The sequence below is a fragment of the Bombina bombina genome, chromosome 4 (genome assembly GCF_027579735.1).
Source record: "Bombina bombina isolate aBomBom1 chromosome 4, aBomBom1.pri, whole genome shotgun sequence".
Lineage (NCBI taxonomy): Eukaryota > Metazoa > Chordata > Amphibia > Anura > Bombinatoridae > Bombina > Bombina bombina.
This window is the reverse complement of record NC_069502.1, coordinates 639,413,033-639,437,781: the sequence shown is the minus strand read 5'-3', so window position 1 is coordinate 639,437,781 and position 24,749 is coordinate 639,413,033. Positions and strand designations below refer to the sequence as shown.

The 24,749-nt window shown below is 37.6% G+C and overlaps 1 protein-coding gene across 1 annotated transcript in view; it reads left to right on the top strand.

The window, feature by feature from the left end:
• The window catches only part of ENPP3 (ectonucleotide pyrophosphatase/phosphodiesterase 3), a 437,931-nt gene that overhangs the window by 346,665 nt on the left and 66,517 nt on the right, over positions 1-24,749 (top strand). The window contains exons 23-24 of the mRNA XM_053710678.1: positions 1-96; positions 7,896-8,052. The exon at positions 1-96 is cut by the window's left edge and continues 37 nt beyond it. Of these exons, the coding sequence (XP_053566653.1) occupies positions 1-96; positions 7,896-8,052 (253 nt within the window). The remainder of the gene's footprint in view (positions 97-7,895; positions 8,053-24,749) is intronic.

Genomic DNA, 24,749 nt, shown 5'->3' with positions numbered 1-24,749 from the left:
ATATGCAAATGAAAGAAATGGACTAAATATAATAAGTGGACCAGTTTTTGATTACAATGCTGATGGACACGCTGATGCTCTAGATGAAATTGAAAAGTAAGAAAAATTAGTATCAATATATATGATACAATGAAAATAGCCACGTCATGGAATGGAAATATATAGAAAGATGATTATTTTATTAAAAAAGACTTGTACAACCTGATAACATAGAATTTGACAGTAGATAAGAACCAAAAGGCCCATCAAGCCTACGCATATTAAATGTTGCTGTTTTCTTAGGATAGTCTTATGCATGTCCCAGACATTTTTTAATTATTTTACAGTCCCTGTGTTTACCACCTCTATTGCATGTTTATTCCATGAATCCACCACCCTTTCTGTAAACAAAATGCTTCCTCACATTTCTCCTGAATCTGCTACCCTCTAACTTAAGATTGTGACCCCTTGTTTTTATATTTTTTATTTTTTTTTGTAAATGCTTTCAGCTTCCACTTTATTGATTCCCTTTATATATTTGAAGGTTTCTATAATGTCACATATTTCCCTTCTCTCCTCTGAACTTTACATATCTAGATCATAGAGTCCTTCTTTAAATTCCTTATATTTTAGACCATGTACCATTTTAGTAGCCCTCCTTTAGACAATTTCTAGTTTATGTATATCCTTCTAGAGATATAATCTCCAGAACTGTACATAATATTCCAGGTGAGGCCTAACTAGCGATCTGTAAAGTGGCATAAGAACCGTGCTTTTTCTGCTACTAATACATATCCCAATGCAACCAAGTATTTGACTAGCCTTACTCTCTTCACTGCTGCATTATCTACCACATTTTAAATAATCTGAAATAATAATTCCCAAGTCCCTTTCTTCTTTAGTTACAGTCAGTAATGTACCATTAAGACTATAATTGGCCTTTGGGTTTTTGGTTCCGATATGCATAATTTTGCTCTTGATAATATTCAATTTTAGATCCCATTTATTTATTCAGTCCTCCAGTTTTTTAATATCACTGCTCCTTTGATCCACTCCTCCTAAAATATCAACTGTTAAAATGTTTGTATCATCAGCAAACAAGCACATCTTCCCATGGAGCCCACTCCCAAGATAACTAATGAACATTTTAAGCAAAACGGGCTCGAGAACTGACCCTTCAGGAACACCACTAGTAACTGACCCCTAATTTGAATATGCTCCATTATTATTATTATTATTATCGGTTATTTGTAGAGCGCCAACAGATTCCACAGCGCTATAAACAAAGGGGGAGTACAACAAAACAATTCTAGGGATCAAATGGGTAGAGGGCCCTGCCAAGAGTTGCACTGTTGTAGTCAGCTCTTTAGAAGGTGATCTACAAACAGCTGGACTCTTAGGCTTACATGCTAAGGGGGTTCAGGGGATAGCAATGGAGGAGAGGAACTGGTATTAGGAAAGGTTAGTGCAGGTTGTATGCATCCCTGAACAGTAGAGTCTTAAGGGAGCACTTGAAGCTTTTAAAACTAGAAGAGAGTCTTGTGGAGCGATGCAGAGAGTTCCACAAGATGGGAGCCAGTCTGGAGAAGTCCTGTAAACGGGAGTGTGATGAGGTGACAAGAGAGGAGAAGAGTAGGAGGTCATGAGCAGAGTGAAGGGGATGGGAGGGAGAGTATCTGGAGACAAGGTCTGAGATGTAAGGGGAGCAGTGCAGTTGAGGGCTTTGTATGTCAGAATGAGAATTTTGTGTTTGATCCTAGAGGCAAGAGGAAGCCAGTGAAGGGATTGGCAGAGAGGTGCAGCAGAGGAAGAGCGATGTGTAAGGAAGATGAGTCTGGCAGAGGCATTCATTATGGATTGTAAAGGAGCTAGGCAGCAGGTGGGGAGACCAGAGAGGACAGAGTTGCAGTAATCAAGGCGGGAAAGAATGAGAGAGTGGATTAAAATCTTAGTTGTGTCTTGTGTAAGGAAGTGTCTAATTTTAGAGATGTTTTTAAGGTGGAAGCGGCAGGCTTTAGCCAAGGACTGAATGTGAGGAGGGAAAGAAAGATCTGAGTCAAATGTGACCCAGGGGTAGGGGTAATGATGGAGATGTGAGAAAGACAGTTAGTGACACGGGTTAGCAAGGACGGAGATAGGTCTGGTGCAGAGAAGTAGATTTGGGTGTCGTCAGCATACAAATGATATTGTAAACCATGGGACTTTATTAGGGAACTTAGTGATGACGTGTAGATTGAGAAGAGAAGGGGACCGAGGACAGAGCCTTGCGGTACTCCGAAAGAAAGTGGTGACGGGGCAGAGGAGGCCCCAGAGAAGGCTACACTAAAGGTATGGTTTGACAGGTAGGAAGAGAGCCACAAAAGGGCTGTGTCACAGATGCCGAAGGATTGGAGGGTTTGGAGCAAAAGAGGGTGGTCAACAGTGTCAAAGGCTGCGGACAGATCAAGGAGGATAAGCAGAGAGAAGTTACATTTTGATTTTGCTGTAAGTAGGTCGTTGGTAACCTTAACAATTGCTGTCTCTGTGGAGTGATGGGGACGAAATCCAGATTGCAGTGGGTAAAGGAGGGAGTTTATTGTAAGGAAATGGGATAGGCGTGAATAAACCAGTTTTTCGAGAAGCTTTGATGCAAGAGGGAGGAGGGAAATAAGGCGGTAGTTGGATGGGGAGGTAGGATCAAGGGAAGGTTTTTTGAGGATGGGTGTGACTAGTGCATGTTTCAGAGATGAGGGAAATATACTGGTGCTGAGGCAGAGGTTGAAAGTGTGTGTGAGTATAGGGGTGAGGGTAGCAGAGAGGGAGGGGAGAAGCTGTGAGGGGATAGGGTCAAGGGGACAGATAGTGAGGTGAGAGCTCAGAATAAGTGCAGAGACTTCTTCCTCAGTGACAGAGGAGAATGAGCTAAGTTTAAGGTTATGTGGGTTGTGGTTGAATGAGAGCATTTGAGGGGGTGAAAGAAAGGAATTAAGTTGAGAGCTGATTTCATTTCTGATGGAGTCGATTTTGTTATTGAAGTGGCTGGCAAAGTCTTGAGCTGACAGAGAAGTTGTATTAGGAGGTGGGGGAGGGCAGAGAAGGGTATTGAAAGTGGAGAACAAATGTTTTGAGTTTGAAGAAAGATTAGAGATAAGAGTAGAGAAGTAATGTTGCTAATGGAAATTAAGGGCAGAATAGTAGGAGTTCAAGATAAATTTGTAATGCTGAAAATCAGCTGAATTCCTAGATTTTCTCCAGTGCCGCTCAGCAGTACGGGAACATCTGCGTAGGTATCGTGTCAGAGGAGTATGCCAGGGCTGGACCAAAAGAGGAAGTGAGTTGCAGAAGTTGTTTTGCAGAGGAGGTAGTGGGATTGTCAAGAGGGATGTTGAAGTCACCAAGAATGAGGGAAGGGGTGTCTGAGGAAAGGAAATAAGGTAGCCAGGCAGTCAAGTGATCTAGAAATTGAGTTGAGGAACCAGGGGGTTGGTATATGACTGCAACACGTATTGAAAAAGGAGAGAATAAGCGAATCATGTGGGTTTCAAATGAGGAAAATGTGAGGGAAGAGATGGGATGTATTTGTTGAAAGGTGCAACGAGAGGAAAGTAAAATACCTACACCACCTCCTTGTCTATTACCAGACCTAGCAGTGTGGCTGAAGTGGAGACCCCCATGTGACAGAGCAGCAGTAGATGATGTGTCAAGGGGAGAGAGCCAGGTTTCTGTTAGGGCCAGAAGGTTGAGGGAGTGGGAGATAAAGAGGTCATGTATAGAAGTGAGTTTGTTGAAAACAGAGCGAGAGTTCCAGAGTGCACAAGTGAAAGGGGTAGTGGCTTTTGATGTAAGAGGAATGTGAGTAAGGTTGTCAGAGTTTTGTTTTTTGAGTCTGTGGGATGGTACACATGGATGTCCACGGCTAGGCAGTTGTTGGGGACCAGGATTAGGGGAGATGTCACCAGCAGTAAGTAAAAGCAACAGGGAGAGTGACATGAGATGAGATACAGATTTGCAGTAATGAGACTGCTTTTGAGACAAGGTGCAGGGGGGAGAGAGAGTGTTTAGGAATAGGTAGAGTTTGTGAGTACAAAAGTAAGATGAGTTTAAGAGAGATGGGCTAATGAACAGTGCAGGTGGAGAGGGAGAAGGAGTAATTGAATAATGTAGTTTGCTATAGAGACAAAAGGCAGCAAAAAGGAATAAGAAGATATTAGGCATTTATACAAAAGAGGAAACCAGTTAAACACATAAGGCACAGTATTACAGTAGCAATTGCTTAAGAAAACAGTAAGGTATATCAAACATAATATTACAAAAGTACCTGCCTTTTTCTTGCCCCTTGCCCAATCCTTGTTGAATTCTTGTATAATTGTATTGCTAAAGCCTCAATAAAATGTTCACTTTGAAAATGTGAACATATGTTGTTAAAGCAATGCACAGCCCAGTGCACTCCATTAATTGAAACTCTCTGCCTTCTATCCTTAAGCCAGCATTCTACCTACTTAAACAATCTCAGCATCTACTCTAAGGCAATACACTATGTCAATAAGTTTGCTGTGTGGTACAGTGTCAAATGCTTTGCTAAAGTTTAAATATGCTTCATCTATGGCTCCTTCCTGGTATATTCATTTAGTTACATGGTTAAGGAAATAAATTGGATTAGTCTGATATGATCTTCTAGAAGTGAAACCATGCTGCCCTTTGTCTTCTAAATTGTTTGCCTGAAGGTAAGACACAAGTCTTTCCTTTAATAGTTTCCATTAATTTCCCTGTAATTGAGGTCAAACTGACTGACCATAGTTAGTAGAATCTTCCCTACTACCCTTTTTATGAAAAGGGACTACATTAGCAATTTTCCAGTCTTCTGGAACAACTCCTATTAACAGTGACTTATTAAATAAATCAGCTAATGGAGTAGCTATCACAGATCAAAGTTCTCTTAGAACCCTTGGATGAATATTATCTGGACCCGCAGACTTATTTACTTTTATTTTTGGTAAAGCCCTTGAAACCTCTTCCTCTGAAAAAAGAAAAGTGTTACTCACACTCACTTTCTTTACTATTGTTCAGACTTCACAAAAGATTTTAATTTAGACAGTGCTTTTTTTTTTACACAAAGCAATGTAGACAACTGCCCAAGGGCTATTTCTCTGAGATAATTTTGGATAAAACTCTGCAGTTTGCTCAAGCTAGTCTTACATTCCTTGTCCTACTTCTCTAGAAACTAAAACAGGATGGTAAGTGCACAAGTATGCTGAAAAGACGCAATGCATCTGTAAATGACATCTAGCTCATTAAATGTTTTCATGCTTATAAAATTATTATAAATATTCAAACCATCTAATAAACATTGATATCTGTTTTGGCTCAGTTTATTGGTTCAGTTTAGTATTTATCCAATTTAATTGTTAGGTGTCAGAGAACATTTCTAAATAAATAATTATACTTTATAGTAAATATGGGAAGGCTTGATGGGCACATGGATCTTATCTGCCATCAAATCTATGGTTCTATGTTTCTAACATGGCTCTCCATTCACAACCACAGAAAAAAACTACTAAGGAATTTTATTTTTCTTACTACTGTGCTTCAGAGGATGTAGATTTCCATTCTGGAAATAGTGTTAAGGTCAAAGAACAAAATTACTTGAACTTGAGATCTTATGAAGAAATGGGCCAACTTGGTTTCATGCCATTTATGGGGGGAATTAGATTTATTGACATAGGGCAGCTGGGTTTCTCAGTCATTGTGGAATCTCATGCTTATCCACATTACCAAGTCACTCATATGGGGATATTTATTAAAGTGTCAACCTAAAATTCGCCGAAATTCCGCATCGTAATTGTTGTGAGATTGATCCGACCTAGTTATCAAAGCCTCAAGAGCGGCAAATGTTGAAATTTGTGACGTAACATACGATCCTGCGATCTCAATCCAACGAAGATCGATGCTTGAGTCATTACAGATGTTCCGAATACACATTCGGCTCTATTTGACACTTTTTCCAATTTATCAAATAGTTAACAGGTACGCTTGCGTCTATTCCAACGCATCGTACCTGGTTTTCAATCCGCCACCCTTGAGGCCGTGGATGCCATAGAAATCAATGGGAGTCTGAAAGCACCGAAAGCTTATGTTCAATGCTGCAAGAGAATGAAATATACCCCATTGATTTCTATGGTAGAAAACAAGTTATGTTTACACCTAACACCCTAACATAAACCCCGAGTCTAAACACCCCTAATCTGCCGCCCCCAACACCGCCACAACCTAAATAAAATTTATTAACCCCTATTCTGTCACTCCCCGACATCGCCGCCACTAAATAAACTTATTAACCCCTAAACCTCTGGCCTCCCACATCGCCACCACTAACTAAATTAAGCTATTAACCCCTAAACCTAACAATCCCTTAACTTTAAATTAAAATTACAACATCCCTATCTTAATATAAATTAAAACTTACCTGTAGAATTAAAATAAAAGTAATTTTAAACTATTAATTAACCTACCTTAACTATTATAATATAATTAAATTAAACTACCAATTAAATAAACTAAATTACATATTAAAAAAAACCTAACCCTACTAAAATTATTTAAATATACAATTAAACCCTATTAAAAGTACTACATTACAACAACAAAAACACTAAGTTGCAAAAAAACAAACACTATATTATGAAAAATAACAAAACAAATTATCAAAAATATTTTTTTACACCTAATCTAATAGCCCTATCAAAATAAAAAAAGCCCCCCAAAATAAAAAGAACCCTAGCCTACAATAAACTACCAATGGCCCTTAAAAGGGCCTTTTGTTGGGCATTGCCCTTTTTTTACCTGTAAAAAAAACACCCCCCAACAGTAAAACCCACCACCCAACCAACCCCCCAAATAAAAACCCTAACTCTAACAAAAACCTAAGCTACCCAATGCCCTGAAAAGGGCATTTGTATGGGCATTACCCTTAAAAAGGCATTTAGCTCTTTTACATTGCCGAGACCCTAAAGTAAAAATAAAACCCACCCCAAAAAACCCGGTGTTGGGGAGCGGCAGGATAGGGGTTAATAACTTTGTTTAGGTGGTGGCGGGATACGGGTTAAATATTTTAGTATAGTGGTGGTGTTTAGTGAAAAAGTATAAATAAAGTTGGGAAAAACACGAATAGCAGTGTCATTGATGACTGTTAGTTAACAACAGTCCGATGCTCATCGCCCCATACTTGGTGCGCGTGTTTTTGACGGCTTTTTTTTATAAATATGGAGATCCTCGGCCACGATGTTTGGCGATATTAGGCGAGCATATTGATGCCGGCAAATGCAACAGAGTTGACGCTTTGATAAATATCACCCATAGTGTTCATTATTTTTCACATAGATATGGTATAGTTAACAGGTTCTCTGCAGCTAATCATATGAAAGCCAGAGGTAAAACAAACCTTATTGCAACACAAGACCAGTAGTGTTATCATAACTAATGGAGTTTTGTCTTAGGAACAGGCACCTCTTCCTGACATATTTACAGCATGGTAGTTAGTTGATTCACAGCACAGTTTTCAATACAAAGAACCACTCATAGAATATGTCATTCAAAATATGGAACCAAGGGATATTGCAAAATATTGCAATATTTCTTATTATAAACGTATGATCATGTGAGGGATTTAATAAGATTAACAATTTTATCACAATAAGGACAATATAGGTGGAATCACTGGAATTCCTACTCATAATAGCTTTTTTAGTTTGGTCAGTTCAAGGTCTTTATAAATCTAATTTGCTCACTACAATCAGATATACAATTTATAACCACCACACACGCATACACACTTTATGATGACATTTTAATTTACAAAGTACAGCAAACATTGGTTTTGTATTAAATAATAATTGGCATATTGGAGACTACATGCTCATATATTGATTATATTCCTTTAGGCATGTTCCGGGCACCAAGATCCCTGTTCCAACCCATTACTTTCTGGTACTGACAAGCTGCAAAAATACCTCTCTTACTCCACTCAGTTGTGAAACAAATTATGATGTTTTATCCTTCATCATTCCACATAGACCAGACAACAGTGAAAGTTGTGCTGTAAGTATCACATTTTAAGAATATATGTATATAAAATGTATTTTTTATTATTATATTTTATTACCTGAGAGGGAAAAGTGACAGCTGCGGTGGAGGAAATAGAATCATTGTATGGAGAAGCATGATGTAACAGATGTTTGGCAGATGCACGGCTCCAGCACGCTATTTCATGTTATATCCATTTGAATTCAAATATTTCTTTAATAATTTTCTGATTTGTTTTACAAAGAAAAGAGCGAACAGTTCCTTAGTTGTGTGCGTAAAACAGTTTGGCAAACACAACAAATGCACTGACACTTACTGCTCACCGACAGACAAGGAAAACTCCCACAGAATAAAGTTGGTTTACTCATTGCAGAAATATCATTAAAAATAACAACAAATCGCTATATCATTAAAAAAAAAAATCGCTAATGTGTTTTGAAGTATTCTTTTATTTTAAAAGAATGGAAATTTCACTTCAACTAGTGCAGAGCTTTCAACCAGTATGTTGGCAGTTTTGGGATTCCTGTCTTGTGCTCTATCCTTCCTTATTTATATCTCATTCACACCAGACTGAGTAATGCTCAACTCTCTTGACAACCTTAACTCCTCCCAACACATACAACAGGCAAAAGTAAGCAAATTACAAAAAAAGATAAAGTAGCTTTTTATAAACAATTTAACATACTCCAACAGATAAAATGGATCATTAATGGGGAGAAAAATTTACAGTGCACTGTTCCTTTACTATATACAAAATATTAGGAGGTATTAGGAACAGAGGCTGTTTTTAATTTGGCTGTTAGTGTAAAAGTAAAGTTGTCTGGTGATTTGTTCAAGTAGCAGAATATCTATCTCAACAAAGTATTCAGTCCAGTTTGATGAAAGGCACGTGAGAATGTCAAGAGACTTCCTTCAATAAGGCATTTTTTAATAACAAAATCTGATCCACGTATAGAGCATAAAATGATTTATGTGGTATTTACTTACGGCCAGATTACGAGTTTTGCATTATAAGCGGCTTGGTGCTTTGGTGCTAACTTGCAAGTTATTTCCACCGCCCTATAGCGCTGCTTTTACAGGTTTACATAAACCCGGCGTTAGCAGGCAATATTGCAGCATTGAGCAAAATTGAGCTCCATACCGCACTTCAATACCAGCGCTGCTGTGAGCTGGTTTTACGTGCTCGTGCGCTATTTCCCCATATACATCAATGGGGAGAGCCGGCTAAAAAAAAGCCTAACACCTGCAATAAAGGAGCGTAAAGCTCCGTAACGCAGCCCCATTGATTCCTATGGGGAAAGAAAATTTATGTTTACACCTAACACCCTAACATAAACCCTGAGTCTAAACACCCCTAATCTGCTGTCCCCGACATCGCCGACACCTACATTACACGTATTAACCCCTAATCTGCTGCCCCCGACATCGCCGACACCTACATTACACTTATTAACCCCTAATCTGCTGCCCTAATATCGAATCCACCTACATTACAGTTATTTACCCCTAATCTTCCGCCCCTAACATCGCAGCCACCTACCTACACTTATTAACCCTTAATCTTCCGCCCCCAACGTCGCCGCCACTATACTAAAGTTACTAACCCCTAACCCTAAGTCTAACCCTAAGGTAACCCTAACACCACTAACTTGAATATAATGAAAATAAATATAAATAAAATTACTATCATTAACTAAATTATTCCTATTTAAAACTAAATACTTACCTATAAAATAAACCCTAAGCTAGCTACAATATAACTAATAGTTACATTGTAGCTATCTTAGGTTTTATTTTTATTTCACAGGCAAGTTTGTATTTATTTTAACTAGGTTGAATAGTTAGTAAATAGTTATTAGTTAGTTATAGCTATTTACTAGCTACCTAGTTAAAATAAATACAAATTTACCTGTAAAATAAAACCTAACCTGAGTTACACTAACACCTAACCTTACACTACAATTAAATAAATTACATTAATTAAATACAATTAACTAAATTACAAAAAAAACCCCACTAAATTACACAAAATAAAAAAGAAATGATCAAATATTTAAACTAATTACACCTAATCTAATAGCCCTATCAAAAAAAATAAAACCCACCACCCACTCAACCAAACCCCCCAAATAAAAATCTAAAAAACCTAAGCTCCCCATTGCCCTGAAAAGGGCATTTGGATGTGCATTGCCGTTAAAAAGGCATTTAGCTCTTTTTCAGCCCAAACCCTAATCTAAAAATAAAATCCACCCAATAAACCCTTAAAAAAACCTAATACTAACCCCCAAAGATCCACTTACAGTTTTTGAAGACCGGACATCCATCCTCAAAGAAGTGGCAGAAGTCTTCATCCAAGCAGCAAGAAGTCCTCAACGAAGCTGGGAGAAGTCTTCATCCAAGCCGGCAGAAGTCTTCATTCAGACGGCATCTTCTATCTTCATCCATCAGGCGCGGAGCGGCTCCATCTTCAAGACATCCGGCGGGGAGCATCCTCTTCTTTCCACGGCGACTGAAGAATGAAGGTTCCTTTAAGGGACGTCATCCAAGATGGCGTCCCTTGAATTCCGATTGGCTGATAGAATTCTATCAGCCAATCGGAATTAAAGGTGAACAAATCCTATTGGCTGATGCAATCAGCCAATAGGATTGAGTTTCAATCCTATTGGCTGATCCAATCAGCCAATAGGATTGAGCTCGCATTCTATTGGCTGATTGGAACAGCCAATAGAATGTGAGCTCAATCCTATTGGCTGATTGTATCAGCCAATAGGATTTTTTCACCTTTAATTCTGATTGGCTGATAGAATTCTATCAGCCAATCAGAATTCAAGGGACGCCATCTTGAATGACATCCCTTAAAGGAACCTTTATTCTTCAGTCATCGTGGAAAGAAAAGGATGCTCCGCGCCAGGTGTATTGAAGATGGAGCCGCTCCACGCCGGATGGATGAATATAGAAGATGCCGTCTGGATGAAGACTTCTGCCGGCTTGGATGAAGACTTCGGCCGCTTCGTTGAGGATGGAGGTCTTCAAAGACTGTAAGTGGATCTTTGGGGGTTTGTAAAGGTTTGTTGAGTGTGTTTTATTTTTAGATTAGGGTTTGAGCTGAAAAAAGAGCTAAATGCCCTTTTAAGGGCAATGCCCATCCAAATGCCCTTTTCAGGGCAATGGGGAGCTTAGGTTTTTTAGATAGGTTTTTATTTGGGGGGTTTGGTTGTGTGGGTGGTGGGTTTTACTGTTGGGGGGTTGTTTGTATTTTTTTTACAGGTAAAAGAGCTGATTTCTTTGGGGCAATGCCTCGCAAAATGCCCTTTTAAGGGCTATTGGCAGTTTAGTTTAGGCTAGGGTTTTTTTATTTTGGGGGGGCTTTTTTATTTTGATAGGGCTATTAGATTAGGTGTAATTAGTTTAAATATTTGATAATTTCTTTTTTATTTTGTGTAATTTAGTGTTTGTTTTTGTAATTTAGTTAATTGTATTTAATTAATTAATGTAATGTATTTAATTGTAGTGTAAGGTTAGGTGTTAGTGTAACTCAGGTTAGGTTTTATTTTACAGGTAAATTTGTATTTATTTTAGCTAGGTAGCTAGTAAATAGTTAATAACTATTTACTAACTATTCTACCTAGTTAAAATAAATACAAACTTAGCTGTGAAATAAAAATAAAACCTAAGCTAGATACAATGTAACTATTAGTTATATTGTAGCTAGCTTAGGGTTTATTTTACAAGTAAGTATTTAGTTTTAAATAGGAATTATTTATTTATTAATAGAAGGTATTCTTTAGATTTATTTTAATTACATTAAAGTTAGGGGGTGTTAGGGTTAGACTTAGGGTTAGGTTTAGGGGTTAATAACTTTAGTATAGTGGCAGCGATTTTGGGGGCAGCATATTAGGGGATAATAACAGTAATGTAGGTTGCGGCGATGTTAGGGACAGCAGATTAGGGGTTAATAATATTTAACTAGTGTTTGCGATGCGGGAGTATGGCAGTTTAGGGGTTAATATGTTTATTATAGTGGCGGCGATGTCCGGAGCGGCAGATTAGGGGTTAATAATTTTATTATTTGCGATGCGGGAGGGCCTCGTTTTAGGGGTTAATAGGTAGTTTATGGGTGTTTAGTGTACTTTGTAACACTTTAGTTATGAGTTTTATGTTACAGATTTGTAGTGTAAAACTCACAACTACTGACTTTAGATGGCGGTATGAATCCCAGGCAAACTCGTAATACCGGCCCTGTGGATGTCCCATTGAAAAAGGACTTTTTGAAAGCTGCGGTAGTTACATTGCGTTAAGGCCAAAAAAGTGTGCGGTACAGATATTCTGACAAGACTCGTAATACCAGCGGTAGTGAAAAAGAGCCATAACGCTGCTTTTTCACTCATAACGCAAAACTCGTAATCTAGCCGTTAGGTATCTTAAAACAAACTAATTTCCTTATTTAGTACTCCCCGCATTTCCTCTGGCAGTTCTGCTGAATATACAGTATATCCTTTTTAATTGAGACAATCACAGTATGCACTTTGAGCATCTTCAGAGGGGGGAATGAGGAGGGACACAAGGTTCTCCTTATTTCTGGATCCCCAGAGCAGTGGTTTTCAAACCTGTCCTCATGCTTCCCTAAAAAGACAGATTTTGAAAATATTTGAACTGGAGCACAGGTGAAATAATCAGCTGATTAATAAACATGGTTATTTTACCTGCTCACACCCAAGGTAATCCTAAAAATCTTATCATCTTTCCAATAAAATGGCTCATGCACCGTAATTTGTAGTCGATTTGTCATTTTAGCCATGGATACTGCTCATTCATCCACTCACAGTACCATTAAACACTAAATACATTTCATGACTAGAGGGAGGTGGGGGAAAACTTGAATATTATGTTTGTGTATTTAGGGGCAGATTACGAGTGGATCGCTAACAGGCACAAGCAAAAAGGGGTTTATTGCGGGTCTATGCGCACATCAGGTTTTTTGCTTGTATTACAAGTTGAAAGTAAATGCAATTGCTTGAGTGCGTTTGAAGTTAACGCTCGTCAGGAAAGTGCGACCTCAGAGCTCTGGTTAACTGTTTTGTGAAACAAAAAATGTCACAATACACATCAAAGATACTTTACAAAGTACAGTTACACACATAATAACACTATCTAATAAAAAATATTTAAAAAATTGCAGAAGAAACTCATAAAGGCATCTATTTATCAAGCCGTCAACTTACCTGCATTCGACGGCACCAATACGCTCGCCTAAGATCGCCTAACATTGCTGTAGCGGACCTGAATACGTTCTCCAAAGTTATCAAAAAAGCTGTCAAAAAGCCGCGCACCAAGTACGGTGCGATGAGCAGTGGACTGTTGTTAACTAACAGTCATCGATCTTGCTGCTCTTTTTACAGCTTTCTTGGTACCCTGTCACTAAGCACCCACACTATACTATACTGTTTACCCCCTAAACCGCCGCTCCCGGAGCCCACCACAACTCTAATAAATGTATTAACCCCTAAACCACCGCTCCCGGAGCCCACCGCCACCTACATTATACATATAACCCCTAATTTTCCGCCCCCTATCCCGCCGCCACCTACATTATACTTAATAACCCCTAATCTGCCACTCCCGGACCCCGCCGCAACTAAATAAAGTGTTTAACCCCTAAACCGCCGCTCCCGGAGCCCACCGCCACCTACATTATATTTATTAACACCCTAATCTGCCCCCCCTACACTGCCGCTACCTACATTATATTTATTAACCCCTAATCTGCCCCCCCTACACCGCCACCACTATATTAAATGTATTAACCCCTAAACCTAAGTCTAACCCTTACCCTAACACCCCCTAACTTAAATATAATTTAAATAAATCTAAATAAATATTCCTATCATTACCTAAATAATTCCTATTTAAAACTAAATACTTACCTATAAAATAAACCCTAAGATAGCTACAATATAACTAATAGTTACATTGTAGCTATCTTAGGGTTTATTTTTATTTTACAGGCAACTTTGTATTTATTTTAACTAGCTACAATAGTTATTAAATAGTTATTAACTATTTAATAACTTCCTAGCTAAAATAAATACAAATATACCTGTAAAATAAAACCTAACACTACAGTTACAATTACACCTATCACTACACTATAATTAAATTAATTACCTACATTAACTACAATTAAATAAAATTAAATAAAATTATCTAAAGCACAAAAAAAACACTAAATTACAGAAAATAATAAAATAATTACAAGATTTTTAAATTAATTACACCTAATCTAATCCCCCTAACAAAATAAAAAAGCCCCCCAAAATAAAAAAAAACCCTACCCTACACTAAATTACAAATAGCCCTTAAAAGGGCTTTTTGTGGGGCATTGCACCAAAGTAATCAGCTCTTTTAACTGAAAAAAAAGTACAATACCACCCCCAACATTAAAACCCACCACCCACACACCCAACCCTACTCTAAAACCCACCCAATCCCCCCTTAATAAAACCTAACACTAACCCCTTGAAGATCACCCTACCTTGAGAAGTCTTCACCCAACCAGGCTGAAGTCCTCAACAAAGCCGGGCGAAGTGGTCCTCCAGATGGGCAGAAGTCTTCATCCACGATGGGCAGAAGTCTTCACCCAGACGGCATCTTCTATCTTCATTCATCCGGCGTGGAGCGGGTCCATCTTCAAGACATCCGACGCGGAGCATCCTCTTCCATCGACGTCGACTGTAGAATGAAGGTTCCTTTAAATGACGTCATCCAAGATGGCGTCCCTTCAATTCCGATTAGCTGATAGAATTCTATCAGCCAATCGGAATTAAGGTAGGAAAAATCCTATTGGTTGATGCAATCAGCCAATAGGATTGAAGTTCAATCCTATTGGCTGTTCCAATCAAGGGGGATTAGATTAGGTGTAATTAGTTTAAAAATCTTGTAATTATTTTATTATTTTCTGTAATTTAGTGGGGGGGGTTTTTTGTACTTTAGATAATTTTATTCAATTGTAGTTAATGTAGGTAATTAATTTAATTATAGTGTAGTGTTAGGTGTAATTGTAACTTAGGTTAGGTTTTATTTTACAGGTACTTTTGTATTTATTTTAACTAGGTAGTTATTAAATAGTTAATAACTATTTAATAACTAGTGTAGCTAGTTAAAATAAATACAAAGTTGCTTCTAAAATAAAAATAAACCCTAAGATAGCTACAATGTAACTATTAGTTATATTGTAGCTATATTAGGGTTTATTTTATAGGTAAGTATTTAGTTTTAAATAGGAACAATTTATTTTGATTTATTTAAATTATATTTAAGTTAGGGGGTGTTAGGGTTAGTGTTAGACTTAGGTTTATATAGGGGTTAATACATTTAATATAGTGGCGGCGGTGTAAGGGGGGCAGATTAGGGGTTAATAAGTATAATGTAGGTGGCGGTGGTGTAGGGGGGGCAGATTAGGGGTTAATAAGTATAATGTAGGTGGCGGCGGTGTAGGGGGGCAGATTAGGGGTTAATAAGTATAATGTAGGTGGCGGTGGGCTCTGGGAGTGGCAGTTTAGGGGTTAAACACTTTATTTAGTTGCGGCGGGGTCTGGGAGTGGCGGTTTAGGTGTTAATAAGTATAATGTAGGTGGCGGCAGTGTAGGGGGGGCAGATTAGGGGTGTTTAGACTTGGGGTACATGTTAGGGTGAAAAGTGCCGAGCGTACCTGCTAGTTATTTGATAACTAGCAAAAGTAGTCAGATAGTGCCGAATTTGCATTCGGAACATCTGGAGTGACGTAAGCATCGATCTGTGTCGGACTGAGTCACTAAATTCTACTTTTGCCTGTCTGTAAGGTTTGATAACTAAGGCAAAAGGCTCGCCACAAATACGCTGCGGAATTCCAGCGTATTTGCGGTTGACGGCTTGATAAATAGATGCCAAAGGCTTAAAGATCCGCTGTTCACTGTTAGGCTGCACTTGTCTTTGGTTTCAAATAACAACGGAACTTTGATTGCAACAAAGTATCATACCTGCTGCGCTAGTTGGAGAGGACGCTCTTACCTCGATACCCTAGCGAATTAATCCTGATGCGTGTGTCTTGGTGATAAATAAGATAAGTGCTTCAAATATTCCTTTGTTTTGGGAGCCTATCTTTTCATTCTAAGCTTGGGCCCTGGCACACAAAGAACTTTAAGGACGTTAAGTTCCCTTTAAACCCTTAATTGTAAGGAGGACTGCATATCATCTTAAGACATCAGGTCGTATATAACAGCACTTAATCTAATCTGTCTGTTCACAGTTTAATATACTCTGTTTGCACATGATGATTATGTTTAGCCTTTCTGTTGTTATTATTTTGATGATTCTATATCTTATACTAGTAAGTATTTTAGTCTAGTAGGTGACTCTCCACTGCAGTGGTAGTTATTTATCCTAACTAGCTTAGACAAGATGCAAACGTCTTTTCAGTGTATTTTGTGATTTTGTAAATAAATTTGTTGCGATATTTGAGCCTGTGTGCATCTGTTTATTGGTCTTTGAATAGCATCTAGACATTCACTTTATTATTGGTATAGAGCAGGGGTCGCCAACCTTTCGGACCTCAGGGACCACTAAACTCACAATTTTTAATCCCATGGACCACTAAAATAATAATAATTGTTATATATATATATATATATATATATATGTGTGTGTGTATATATATAAATATATATATATATTTATATATATATATATATATATATATACAAACACACACACACATACTGTACATAACTAGTATAACCATAGCTAAGTTTACATTATGTATATATTTACATGTTTAAGAATTATTTTTTGGAATTAAGTAACTGAATGACAAAACTGAGAGAATACTTCCTAATGAGTAGGGAGATTGCGTAGGGAGATTGTAATTTAACTCCTCCATTTTCACCGATGCCCAGCCAGGCACTGTAGGGAGTTGCGGCACGACAGGGTGACACCATCAGAGGAGACTGCTTGATGGTGTCAAGGACCACCAACATCTTCTCGTGGACCACCAGTGGTCAATGGACCACTGGTTGGCGACCGCTGGTATAGAGAATACTCTACTGTGTGCTGCAATCCCCCAACTTTACACAGTATCTCATATAGCTCTACTGTGGCCCTTTTCTTTTCTACAATGTTCTGATGTTTATAATAATTTTTAGGGGTCTGCACCAGGTCTAGAAACTGCAAAGATCTGCCTAGACTAATTAATTATAATTCCTTTTTTGCCTTAACCCCTTAATGACCGGACCATTTTTCAATTTTCTTACCCTTAATGACAATGGCTATTTTTACATTTCTGCAGTGTTTGTGTTTAGCTGTAATTTCCCTCTCACTCATTTACTGTACCCACACATATTATATACCGTTTTTCTCGCCATTAAATGGACTTTCTAAAGATACCATTATTTTCATCATGTCTTATAATTTACTAAAAAAAAAAATAATAAAATATGAAGAAAAAATAGAAAAAAACACACTTTTTCTAACTTTGACCTCCAAAATCTGTTACACATCTACAACCACCAAACAACACCCATGCTAAATAGTTTCTAAATTTTGTCCTGAGTTTAGAAATACCCAATGTTTACATGTTCTTTGCTTTTTTTGCAATTTATGGGGCAATAAATACAAGTAGCACTTCGCTATTTCCAAACCACTTTTTTTCAAAATTAGCGCTAGTTACATTGGAACCCTGATATCTGTCAGGAATACCTGAATATCCCTTGACATGTATATATTTTTTTTTAGAAGACAACCCAAAGTATTGATCTAGGCCCATTTTGGTATATTTCATGCCATCATTTCACCGCCAAATGCGATGAAAAAAAAAAAGTTCACTTTTTCACAAAATTTGTCACAAACTTTAGGTTTCCCACTGAAATAATTTACAAACAGCTTCTGCAATTATGGCACAAATGGTTGTAAATGCTTCTCTGGGATCCCCTTTTTTCAGAAATAGCAGACTTATATGGCTTTGGGGTTGCTTTTTGGTAATTAGAATGCCGCTAAATGCCGCTGCGCACCACACATGTTTTATGCCCAGGAGTGAAGGGGTTAATTAGGGAGCTTGTAGGGTTAATTTTAGCTTTAGTGTAGTGTAGTAGACAACCCCAAGTATTGATCTAGGCCCATTTTGGTATATTTTATGCCACCATTTCACCGCCAAATGCGAGCAAATAAAAAAAAACTTTACATTTTTCACAATTTTAGGTTTCTCACTGAAATTATTTACAAACAGCTTGTGCTATTATGGCAGAAATTGTTGTAAAAGCTTCTCTGGGATCCCCTTTGTTCAGAAATAGCAGACTTATATGGCTTTGGCGTTGCTTTTTGGTAATTAGAAGGCCGCTAAATGCTGCTGCGCACCACACGTGAATTAGGCCCAGCAGTGAAGGGGTTAAATTAGGTAGCTTGTAGGGAGCTTGCAGGGTTAATTTTAGAGATAAGCCTCCCACCTGACACATCCCACCCCCTGATCCCTCCCAAACAGCTCTCTTCCCTCCCCCACCCCACAATTGTTCCCGCCATCTTAAGTACTGGCAGAAAGTCTGCCAGTACTAAATAAAAGAGTTGTTTTTTTTTTTAAATAAAAATAATAAAGTATTTTAGCTGTGATGGACCCCTGCCTTAGCCCCAACCTCCCTGATCCCCCCCTCCAGCTCTCTAACCCTCTCCCCTACCTAATTACCGCCATCTTGGGTACTGGCAGCTGTCTGCCAGTACCCAGTTTGGCCCCAAAAACCCCCCAAAAAGTATTTTTATTTTATTTTTTACTTAAAAAATATTTCTGTAGTGTAGCAGCCCCCCACAATACCCCCACCCCCACCCCCTTCCCCTCCCAGATCCTTTTATATTTAAAAAAAAAATCCCTTTTTTTTCCCTTTCTGCCCTCATTCATTGGTGTCAGTGTGGCTAATGGGTGCACGTGCACGCGCGCACACGTGCACGTGCGTCCCATGCACGCGCACATGCACGCTCATGTGCACGCTCACCCCTCGTGCACGCGCACGTGCACCGTGCACGCGCTCGCCACCCTCACACCCGGCGGTCACTGGCACCATCGCTACCGGTGCAGAGAGGGCCACAGAGTGGCTCTCTCTGCATCGGAGGCTTGTAAAGTGGTATTGCAGGATGCCTCCATATCGAGGCATCACTGCAATACCCTCAGAGCTGCTGGAAGCATTTGTGATCACTTCCAGCACTCTGTTAGACAACTGACGTACCAGGTACGTCCATTGTCATTAACTGATTGTTAATGCATGACGTACCTGGTACGTCAGTTGTCATTAAGGGGTTAAGCTAAAAATTTCCTATCCTGTTTATCAGGAAGGTCTTAGCAATCCTCTCCCAGCATTTTTCTGTACCATATATATATATATATATATATATATATATATATATATATATGTATAAATATATTTGTGCAAAAAATATCATATATATATATATATATGTATATAGAAATATGTATTTATGAATATATAGAACATATTCTTCTTCTATGTGATGAACATTGGAATGTGAAATATTAAAATTTGCATGTCGGGTTTGTGCGCCAGTAGAGAGTTAGGTTTATGTTTCCACTTTTTTTGCTCCATTGACTTCTATGGGGGAATACGTTATCGTGCTCACAATATTCTAAGTTCGGCTTTTTACATGTATTGGGTTAGCACGCAAGCGAAAATAGTTTACTTCAACTTGTCATACAAGCGTTACCTGACGAGCGTAAAAAGCTTACTTCTAAGCGGAGTTAGAACTTGTTATCTGGTCCTTATTGTTTATATGTCCCTTTAAATATGTTATAGCACACTAGGTAAAATTCTCTACACAAACTTGTAAAATTAATTCCAGGTAGAGTTAAAGGACAGTAAAGTAACATAGTAACATAGTAGATGAGGTTGAAAAAAAGACCAAAGTCCTATACAAATCTAATATACTTACAAAAAGGCTCCAGTTGATCTTAAATTAATCCCATTAAAAGATGACCCATTTAACACAAGCAATCATATCCCTGCATTATGTATCCAGCCAGAAATGTATCCAAACCATTTTTAAATGTATCTAAGGTATTGGCATTCACTATCTCCTTTGGTAATGAGTTCCACAATTTTATTTCTCTTAACAGTGAAAAATAGATTCTGTTGCAGGAGATAGATTAAATCTCCTTTCCTCCAGTTTTAAATTGTGACCTCTTGTCAAAAACTATTTTCTTGGAATCATTTTCTGCCCTCTCTGTATATGGGCCTTGAATATATATATATATATATATATGTATATATATATATATATATATATATATATATATATATATATATATATATATGTATATATGTATATATATATATATATATATATATATATATATATATATATATATATATATATATATATATATAATGTATCATGTCACCTCTCAAGCACCTTTTTTTCTAGAGAAAACAGACCCAGTTTGGCTAACCTGTCCTCATAGCATAAATTCCCCATTCCCCTTATTAGCTTTGTGGCTCTTCTCTGAACTTTTTCTAGGTCTGCAATGTCTTTTTTTGAGATCAGTCCCCAGAACTGCACTCCATACTCAAGGTAAGCTCTTACCAGGGATTTATATAGTGACATAATTATACTTTCTTCCCTTGCATCAATGCCTCTTTTAATACATGCTAGTATCTTATTAGCCTTAGAAGCCGCTGACCTGCATTGTGCACTCATCTTTAACTTGTTATGTATTACTACTCACAAATCCCTTTCCTCCTCTGTTTGGCTAAGTCAAGTCCCATTTAAATAATACATTGCCTGCTTATTTTCATTTCCAAAATGATGAACCCTTCATTTTCCCATATTAAATATAATTTTCCATTTACCCGCCCATACTTCTAATTTTTGCAGATCCTCTTGTAACGCAGGTTCATCCTGCTCTGACCTAATGACCTTACACAACTTTGTATCATCAGCTAAAATAGAGATGTTGCTATTTAATCCTTGCTCCAAGTCATTAATAAAAATGTTAAAAAGAACAGGACCCAGTAATTATCCCTGGAGGACTCCACTGATTACCTTTGTCCAACCTGAGTATGATCCATTTACTACTACTCGTTGCCCCTGTCTTTTATCCAGTTATTTATCCATGAGCTAACATTTTCAGATATTCCCAGTCCCTTAATTTTGTACATTAATCGCTCATGTGGCACTGTATCAAACGCTTTTGCAAAATCTAAGTATATCACATCAACTGATTCCCCTTTATGTATATTTTTACTTACTTACTCGTAAAATCTATTTAGATTAGATTTATTTCTCATAAAACCATGCTGATTAGAACTCATAATCTTGTTTATACGAATATACTCATCAATATAATCCTTTATAATATCTTCAAGTATCTTCCCCAGTATTGATGTCAGATTAACTGGTCTTTAGCTTCCTGAATCAGCCCTGCTTCCCTTTTTGAAGAGTGGCACCACATCAGGCTTAACCTATAGTTAGGCCACCTCTTATCTCAGTGCATTGTATTAGCTTTTCACAGCTAGACAATGCTAGTTCATGTGTGCAGTATAGATAAAATTGTGCAAACTCCTGTGGAGTTATGCATGCCGGCACTAATTGGCTGAATTGCAAGTATATTAATATAACAATGTTGGTAATGCAAAATTGGGGAATGCGTAATAAAAGGATTATCTATGGGGGGGGGGGTTTAAATATCAAGTAGACTGTCCCTTTAAAGCAATCGTTAAGGTAAGTGCTGGCCGCACGAAATATGGTGAATTTTCTACTTTAATTTTTGGAAAATATACAGTGGGTTTTGTATATATATATATATATATATATATAAACAAATGTAGTTTTTTAGAAAAGCTGAAATTTAAAAAAAACGGATTGTGGTAGTGGAGTTTAGGACCCTACCCTATACTGTATATAATTATACACATGACTCTTGAACAATAATTCCCTTCTCTTGTTATGTGTTAATGGTTAAATGTAGCCAATATTTATTTATTTCCACTCTTGGAAATAACAATCAATAGTTACTTTGTAATGTCTAGCAATGTTTTCAGATCTTCTTTCACACATTACTTTGTAGATGCTCAGCATGTCTCTGGCTAAGATATTAACCACAAATGGAAACATTTTCTTGGAATCTTCAACATGTTTTTTCTAAATAACAGATTTAAATATCATAGTGTCAGGAAGGAAAAACTTTGAGTCCACGGCACAAACATTAATCAATGTGTCTCATCTAGAGTTTAACAGATGTTTTTTGGGCTAAAAGCTTAAAGGGACATGAAACCAAACATTTTCTTTCATGATGCAGATAGAGCATGCACTTTTAAACAACTTTCTAATTTACTTATATCATCAAATTTCCTTTGTTCTATTGGTATCTTTTGTTGAAAGCAGGGGCTTAAGCTCAGGAGCATGCAAATTTTAAAAGCTCTATATTGCAGCAGTTTTGCAAGAATGTTATTCATATGCAAGAGCGCTAGATGGCAGCACTATTTCCTAATGGCGAAATGCGCATCAGTCAGTTTCTTTGAATCTCTAGCAGCATATCTATGGGATTGACCTGAGTATTTCATTTTCAGAGATAATTTTTGCAATATATGGATGCACAGACCCAACAAGTTTTAGTAATTGTGTGAGCACTGCCCTATAATAGTTTACCCATTTGGGGACTGTGTCCTCTTTAGTTAGATATTGTTTTTGGCACTGCACACTTAATGGGACAACCGATGCGAATTGCTCCATGATTGCGTCTCTGATATTACTTTAATAGTTCATTATTGGATTTTTTGTGCTGCTTAACTTCTCCTTCCACTTTGGAATTTTATATTAACAATTTTCTTTGATTGTTTTTATGGTTACAATAATAAATGTTAAGTTTTAATAATTCCTGTGAGACAGTCCCTTATCATTATAGATTTTCAAGTGAGTGCTCTGTATGTGCCTAGCTCTCTCTCTTTTCCCCTTCTCTACTATTTCCTGCATGCAGTGCTCTAGACACCTACCTAGGTATCTCTTCAACATAAAATGCCAAGGTAATGAAGCAAATTTGAAAATAGAAGAAAATTGAAAATATGTTTTTTGGGGTTTTTTGTTTTTGTTTTTATTATCGTATGCTCGGTGTGAATCACAAAAGAACATTTTTGAGTTTCATATCCATTTAAATCTAGTTTTTCTTTGTTACTGCCATACATTGTATAACTGAGAAGTGTAACATTACATGGATATCCTACTTCTATTGAACCAAAGGTATCATCCAAATTATTTACATTTTACCACATATAGAGCAATATCACAACCTCATTTTCAGCTGTATAAGTGGAATTGGGAGGACTACAAGAAATTAGCTAGTAGTCAAGTTAGGGCCAGATTACAAGTGGAACACTATTTAATTATCCACTCGTTAATTGCGCCAGAAGTAACCTTTTTGCGCGCCTCAGGTTGTGCTCGTATTGTGAGTTGAAAGTAAACTGTTTTCGCTTGAGCACTAACCTGATGAGCTCAAAAAGCTGAACTTAGAATATTGATTGTGCGTTAACATATTCCCCAATAGAAGTCAATGGATCAAAAAAAAGTGTGTGGGGGGGGGGGAAGCTAACACAGGGCTTAATAGGCAGGTGTGTCAGACCTGGGGCATCAAGGACATAGATACCAAACCAAATGAGGGAAATTGAATAAACCAACAATAATTCTAAAACAAGGAGGCTCTGCAATCCCACAAGATAGCTGGAAGGCAAGGGGAGCACAGGACTAATCCTGTTAAAATCATAGTTCTTATTAGTGGTTTTAGCATTCCAAAATCCTTCTTGCATCCACCAGAGATAATAATTAGTACAGCAAATTAAAAAACACTCCAGAAAAAAAATTCAACCTATGGAATAAATTGATTACATGTAGAAAATCAATGTAGTAGTATAATGGGTGTGGTGCATTAATGCTAATGTATCAAGGTCCCTTTTATGTATTTGTGCACTCTTGCTATGGGCTAGATTGACGGTGTGCGATAAATTAGGGCTCCACTTGTAAACAGGCAAATTTAGCCGTTTGCGGGTGCACGATAAATAACCAGCTATTACAAGTGGCTGGTTATTGCTGCCGTGATCTGGTGGTAGCAATTAGTGCTCAGAAAATTAACCAGAGATTAGATATCTGGCTAATTTCCAAGTAGCCTATGCAAATGCGCTCTACTGAGCACAGAGATTCCTAGCAATGCGAAGGTTCACTTAAAATACCAGCTCACATTTGCGCGTGCTGGTATTACGAGTGGAGTGCAAAGATCGCGCTTGCGAAAGCGCAATTTTGCACTCCACTGGTAATCCAACCCTATGTGTTTATATTAGACTAAGCTTTTTATTACCATAAAAAAAAATACTGGTTGAAAACAAGAAATCGATAAACATAAACTCACTGTATATTAAACTAATACATTTCATTTCCTGCTTATTAAGAAAAAGGGCAGTACCGTGTTAGCCAGCGTATTCAAAAAAAGTAGTGGGTGGGTCTGACTATTTCTTTTAGCTGCCTGTCTTTGTGGAGAGTTTAATGTAAGTTTCTGGAATTGGTTCTTAATATATCTCATTGTGGGTTATAGACTATGAGGTACCCTATTATTCTCCAGTTTTGACCTATATTGCAAGAGTTTGTCCCTGGGTATTTTAGTGGCTCTGAACTTGTTTTTCTATTATCCTTTGGTGGTAGCC